A 7072-nucleotide genomic window follows, 5' to 3' on the forward strand; every position below is an offset into this window, starting at 1 on the left:
ATATAATGTTGGATGACGCCACATATATTTTATTTCTTAAAATGAAATAATTAATTGAAACAATCCATGGAACCATAAAATAAAGTAAAATACAAAATAAGTAGTCATTAAGTCATATAGTGCCAAATATGAAATACGTTAATAATGATACAACATTCAAGTTGAGAATAAAAGAAAATTACAATAAGTCAATAACATTAAATAATCCTAAGTTCCACACCAGCTTGTCCCATACAATTACTAAATGTCATCAATCAAGCTCCGTTTGACACAGCGGAAAAATTGATTTTCAATGTTAACGGAAATGCTGTGAAAAATATGCTGAGCTTAAAGCTGTGAAATATGCTGTGAGGTGTTTGGTGAACTAAAAACTGACGCTAACAGAAAAACTGTTGAAATAAAGTACTATAATATTAATTTTTATTTTTATATTAAAATTAATAATATAATTCTTATTAAAATTAATTTTAAGTATTAATTTAATTAATCAAATACAATTTATATTTAAAATTAATTTTAAGTATTTTTTAATTAATCAAATTAATTAAATTTACATTTACTGTATTTTTTAATTTATATTTAATTAATCAAATAAATTTTGTTACATTTATTGTATTTTTTAATTTATCATTATGTATTAAAATTAAATTTACTGTTATAATAATTATAAATGCATAAATATAATTGATTTATACTTTTTATTAGAATATAATTATATTTAAATTATTAAATAATAATATTTTATATAAAAGTGTGGGACCCACACTTTAAAAAATTAAAAAAATAAAAGCTGCAGCTTTTTGGCTTGGGACCCACCCGAAAAAGCTGCAACTTCCGTTGTAAGGGAGCTTCTTTTGCGCCAGCAGATCCGCTGGCTCAGCTGTGCTGTTTGGCACAGCGGAAGGCGGAAGCGGATCCGCTTTCACTTCTGTTGTGTCAAACAGGCAGTCAATCTCTATATGATTGAATCATGGGAAGATATATTAGTTATACGTTCGAACTTCTGGTCCGAGTTTAAATTGGGCAAGATTTTTATGTTTAGACCATGATTCGGTTTTAAATCGGACAAAATTTTTGTTTTTATGCTCGAATTTCGGACATATAATTGATGTCCGAACTTAGTTTAATATGAGTTGGACAAAGTACCTACAAATGCTTAAATGCATTCAATGCACCTAAAAATTACAAAATGAAGACCTAGCCCTGCTCATTGTAAACAAAAAAAGTAGATAAACAAATAAATAAATAAACAAAAACAGGCAGGTAGAAAAACCCTAGAGTTTGGGGATTTTCCAACCAATAACAGCTCCGAGTCACCACTACTGTTTATCTGTCAAACGCTTCTCAGACAAGCAGTTGATGATCAAATCAATGTCCAGGGGGAAAGGGCATACATGTTGATCTCTATCAAAGTGAAAAATCTTGCTGAAATTCTAGTCTCGGCTTTGGATCCGTCTGTCTTACACCAGCGGATCTCGATAATGTAGAGAAAGGGCGAGCCCGATTAGTCCATTTGAATCAGATTGGGATGAAATGGGAGTCTCGATTCGGAGTGTTCAGGTTCTGATTAAGTTGAAGAGAAAATGAAGGGTGAATCAAAGATTATGCGAAGGAGAGGAAGATGCTTGGCTTGGTTCAGCGTTTTAGAGAAAGAAGGTGAAGGAGGTTGGGTCTAATTTATCTTTTAATTAGGATTAAGCAAGCTCGTGTCAGTTTAAGTGTGGTACAGGTCTAATAACTGGTTTACTGGATTTAAAATTATTTGTCTTGATGTGTGTAATTGCATACCTATTGGTTTGATTGCTTCATTATGGAGTCCGATTGCTTTTGTGTTTGATTTATATGTTTGCTGGAATGGGATTGATTGCTTGATTGTTGGGTTCTAATTTGTCAATTTTTTTGTGCTTCATTGCCAGTCTTTATAGGTCTAATTACTTGAGTTATTTGGGTCTTTAATTTTTTAATTATTTGGAGTTTCTATTGCTTTGTTTTTCTTGGGCTTAACTTAATTATCGGTATTGGTCTCTGGGTATACAGTTCATGTGTTTTGAAATGATTGCAGCATAGGCACACTTAACATTTGGTGCATGTCGCCATGGCTCATGAATTACACTTGAAATGAGTCAGTGATGATTCACTTTTATTTTTTTTCCACATTATCACGATATGCCTAATGGGGGCTGAATGATTTTTTTTTTTTAATTTCATTCGATAGCGATCGATGACATGATTGAGGTTGATATCATACATCTACTTGCATTTTTTCTGTTTAATAAATTTAATCGCCATGGTCAGAATACATGATGTGATCAATAGTTGTTTGTTAATTTTGGTTTTGATAAACTTAGCACTTGGCATAGTTTAAGAAGAAAGCTCTATGAGGGTATGCCATAAATGAATTGTGTTGACAATTCTCCATGGTGGCAACTCCCACCTTTCTTTCTCCTCATGACCCCGGTTGTGACAATACTATTGAATATTGATTCAAAAGGAGAAACAAACTACAAAAAAACTGCTTCACAGTGGTCTGGTTTAGCTGGGCTGCCCAGCCTGGGCGATAGTGATACCAGTACTGCCCTCTTAGTATGATTTTACCTTTTTGGAAAAATAATAGTTGTTGTATGGGGCTTGGTTCCCAAGATATGTCACCACATGTGACGTTGCTTCTCCTGGTCTTTCTTGTTCAAGATTTTTGATTTTGTACAAAAAAAAATCTACTTGTTTAATCTTCGCTTTCCAGAGGGAATTTTCTCTTAGAGCCAATCTACTACTCTTTCTAGCATGAAGTCACATATATTCTTTTTGATGTTATGACAGGAGTATATGGTCGGAAGCCAGATGTTCAGGATATCACAAATCGTATAGATGATTTATCACTGAACACACTCCTTGATGGAAGCTGTGCGTATCCAAGTTTAGGAAAAGACAAAGGGAAGAAAGCAGCAATACCAACTGATAATATTATGCATTCTATTGGAAAAGCTAGCTTGATTCTTCAACTCCCAAGGTCACGCCAGCCCCAAAATATTTCTGAGGTTGATAGCTTTTCTAATAAGAAAATTTCCACATTCCCATCGAGCTCTGTTCCAATTGTAGCAAATGGTGATAATTTCGATTCTTGCATGACAGATGTATCGTTGACTGACAAGGTTAGTTATCATTCACAACTGTTGAGATAGGTAAAGAACTTAGAGAATGTCCCGCGTCCGTATAAAATTGTTTGTAAAGTTGACTTTAGATAAATAAATGGAAAATGTGGAATTCAAACTAATTTCTCTTCTATGATTTATATAGCCGACTTCAAATTATTGGCAATTAAAGTTTTGATGATGATGATTATCAGCACTAAGATAAAACTTTTGGCTTTGATGATTATGATGATGAACTTAGTAAAATAAGAAAACTGGTTGCAATGATGATGATGATAATAGGAAATTTAATGCCTTTCTTTAGAATTGTTGGAGATTGTCCCTTCTCTAGCATTGAAAATATAATGGGTCCTTTGGTTAGAAATGCTTGATCAAATGGAAATCTTAACATATAGCTGCACCATTATTTTTGGTGTCGAGGGTTCCACTAAACTGGATCTCTCTGGACTTGTTCTATTCATAAATGTTTTTTCCCGTAGGAAATCAATTGAATGCTAATGCTGACTAATGATATACTTCGCTTTGTTTTCCTGAAGGTTGAGGACTGTTGTACTTTAGCTGAAGCTTCTTTTAAGCTGCTCGATTTTCCATTATGTAAACCTAAAGATGTTTTGAAAGGCCTTGTGCTTCCTCCACCCAAGGATTTGGAGTCTTTGCTTCTGGATGCAACTAAGCCTGCTGTATCATCTAGGAACACTCCTGACATGCGTCCGCGCAAGCAAATGTCTCGTAGAGCTAGCTTGCCGCCGTTTCCTTGGTCAAACACTTTTAATGGTCAGTGTAGAGTCAATTCTGATGCTACGAAATTATTAACAAGTAAGAGTACATGCCAAGGAAGATGGGTAAGAATACAAAGTTCTGCTAGTTGTCTCAGGACTGGCATCGGTTGCTTTGCAAATTTGGAGTCATTAGATTATGATGAAAGTCTAGTTCCTTCAGAAGAACAGAGGTTAGGTTTTAAAGAAAATAGCACTACTCCATCTGTACCTCTGTGCCTTTCTTGGGGCAAAATGTGTTCGTCATCACCTGCCACCTGTGCTAGAGCTCTGTGTGCTTCTCAAGGTAAAACCTTCTTGGAACTTTTATTGTTTGAAAGATCATCTTAACTAATTAGTTTTTTGTTTGTGGAGGGTGTCTTTCTCTTCTTTTTATTTTTTTAATTTTTTCCCACTTCTGCTTTATGTGTGTGATGTTGTGGGGATTGTTGGCTTAAGGATTCTGGATTAACAGGCTTGCCAAGTAAAGCCTTTGATTCCTGTGGTCAAAGTGGCATCTTCATGCAGAAGGTATTGGTTTCAGGTCGAAGGCATTTGATTTTGATGTTCTAGTATCTTCTGCCTTTGAGCGAAGACTTTGGGTATGACATTAAGATATGAAATGTAAAATAGTGCTCAGGGATTTTAGAAAGTTTGACTTATTTGTTTTCTTATATCAAGTGTGTGTTTCTTTTTGTTTCTTACAGTTGAGCATTGTCCAGCTGTATTGGCTGCAGCTCAAACCTTGTATGACATGACAACTAACACCGTGAGACGAAACCAAGAAGGAATAGTAAGGTGGATAAAGAAGCCTTCACAGAGGTCTGCTCAGAAAGCCATGAAAAGTTGCAAGTCAAAATTGAGTGAGAAGGCTGAAGAATTATTTTCAACAAGGTTTGTGGTAATGGAATCTGATGATTTAGCTTCATCAAGAATTGCTGCAAATCAGATGATGCCTTCAAAGAGAACTAAGCTTGGCCACTCTGCAGTTGAGAATAACAGTGAAATTGGATCAACCAAATATGCTAGGAAAAGACCAGCAAATTGGTTGACTCTAAGATCAAATAGATCAGCACCGAACGAGTCAGTTAGGCATTTGATTGCTGAAACGAGCCATTCTGGTGCTGTCATTGTGAAGCAATGATGTGTATTGCAATCACCAGCAAAGTTTTTGGACAAGGCCTGCGACAGTGGAAAGAAGTTTCTTAATATTTATGCAAATGGAGTGGAACAAGGAAGCCTTTTAACACAAAGGCCACAAAAACACAGTGACATTAGTTGTCACTTGTTCGATGTCATGTAAATATCTTGTTGTAGGGGAAGCAATGATGTGGTCAGTGAAAAGAATATGCTTCAAGGAGATTCATATGGAAATGGCAAAATAGCATTACCATGCTGTAACGTTAAAAGGCAGTTGTAGATTACAGCAGGAATTCCTTGCCTTGTGTAGAATATTTGAGAAGGCAATACAAATTTGACTCTGTCCCAACGGTGTGGATTTTTTGCTCCTTGGTTTACTATTGGACTTTTCTTACTGTATTATTCTTGGGGATTTTGTTGATCTTTGGCACGTATACTCGAGACACTCTTTACCAAAACTTCTTCTTCACAGTCCACTATCAGTCCTCCGCCCCTAAACACCATCTCATACCGTGCTTAGTCTACACGTTGAGATAATCAATCGAACGTATAAACAAATTATGAGCATAACAAGATCGAAGTCAACAATTGAATATCGAAACAAACTAACAATCAAGAATAATCAACAAGACCGAAAGGAATTTAGCAAACGAGTCTAATACAATTTCGAAGAACACAATACAAAGCAATCAACAAACGAATAGCAAGGAATAGTCAAGCGAACATGACCCCCTCATCAAGACAAAGCTAATGGTGGTGCCATTTGCATACGCAGCGGCGGAGGCAGTCGGATTGGGCCTTCAAAAGTTCACTCCACCACGGTTTCTGTGGATTTTTCAGTTGATCCTACGGCTATCTCCGATTGCTGCAAACTAGGTATGGATCCTGGTAATCGAAAGGCTATTTTGAGGGCAACGCCATGCGATTCCGTCACCGGATAGCAAAGTTGAAAGGCTGGTGTAGGTTTTTCTTTCTCGAGTGCGCATCCCGAGACAACGCTATTATATTATATATTTTTTAGGTTTTTGTTATATCCAAGTTTCAATCAAACATCTTTTAACTCCTAAACTTTTGCATTCCTCTCAATTTCACCCCTACTTCATATTTAGAATTTTAACCAAAAATTTTTAGATTAGTTCAATTATAACCCTAAAAATCTAGGTTATTACACTTAGCCCCTTCTTCACTCAGTAGCTCGTAGCACACCACAAAACTTGACACTGCAGAGGCTTGTAGCCTCACCCACTCGAGCGGGCTATAGACTCTCATCTTTAAGGACTCATGTCCCAGTGCGGCCCACATGTCCACATACTATCGTGGGTAACTCCAAGGCCTGAGCTCCGATACCATCTATAAGAGCCTAACTTTTCGCACTTGTAATACTTTGTCCACTTTGGGAAGCCATAATGGCTCGACAACCTTTGTCCTCCCAGGCACAACAGTAGCTCATACTAATTTGAGCCTAGGTAAAATGCTTCTTACTAGTTAGAAAGTTTGACTTATTATATACTGTAATTCACATCATCATGGGCAATGTGAGACAAAAGACTTAACCACTTCGCCACTCAGTAGCTCGCACATCACCATCAAGCTTTGCACTGCAAAGGCTTGTGAGCCCACCCACCTGAGCTGAATGCAACATGCTAAGGTTCTGATTTCACCATCTTCGTTGTACTTGGATCCATTTGTTGTCAGATATTAATTTATTCATGGATGTCAAATACCAAGTCCTCTAATTCATGTAGTAGACTATGTCTATTCGATTCTAATTCAGCTTGGGGTATGGTACAAGTATTTTAGGGTTCGAATTAAGTTTTAATTTTTATTTCTTTGGGTCAAAGACATAGCTAGACATAAATAACTTAAATTTAATTTTCCGTTTATTTAACATCCTACAACCACAAGAGAGAAATTGGAGACCAAAACAATGGAAGATATCTCAATTCCAATGACTAAAATAATAGGAAGATATGACAGATTCACATATAATTAAAACATTGCACTTTAATCGTAAGTCATAACGATCTG

General features: G+C 36.1%; 1 protein-coding gene across 3 annotated transcripts; it reads left to right on the forward strand.

The window, feature by feature from the left end:
• Window positions 1-1288: 1288 nt before the first annotated feature.
• Window positions 1289-5446, forward strand: LOC119981141. 3 transcript variants are annotated; one of them, XM_038824177.1, is made up of 5 exons: window positions 1289-1665; window positions 2818-3149; window positions 3686-4211; window positions 4380-4435; window positions 4612-4812. In XM_038824177.1, exons 1-5 carry the CDS (start codon window positions 1584-1586, stop codon window positions 4660-4662), a joined length of 1047 nt encoding a protein of 348 aa, XP_038680105.1. In that variant the 5' UTR covers window positions 1289-1583; the 3' UTR covers window positions 4663-4812. The 3 variants fall into 3 exon arrangements, with proteins under 3 accessions (XP_038680105.1, XP_038680104.1, XP_038680103.1); XM_038824176.1 differs by lacking the exon at window positions 4380-4435 and having other exon boundaries at window positions 1289-1656; window positions 4612-5446; XM_038824175.1 differs by lacking the exon at window positions 4380-4435 and having other exon boundaries at window positions 1290-1665; window positions 4612-5446.
• The last annotated feature ends 1626 nt before the right edge of the window (window positions 5447-7072 follow it).

Source organism: Tripterygium wilfordii, chromosome 16 (genome assembly GCF_013401445.1).
Source record: "Tripterygium wilfordii isolate XIE 37 chromosome 16, ASM1340144v1, whole genome shotgun sequence".
NCBI classification, from domain to species: domain Eukaryota; kingdom Viridiplantae; phylum Streptophyta; class Magnoliopsida; order Celastrales; family Celastraceae; genus Tripterygium; species Tripterygium wilfordii.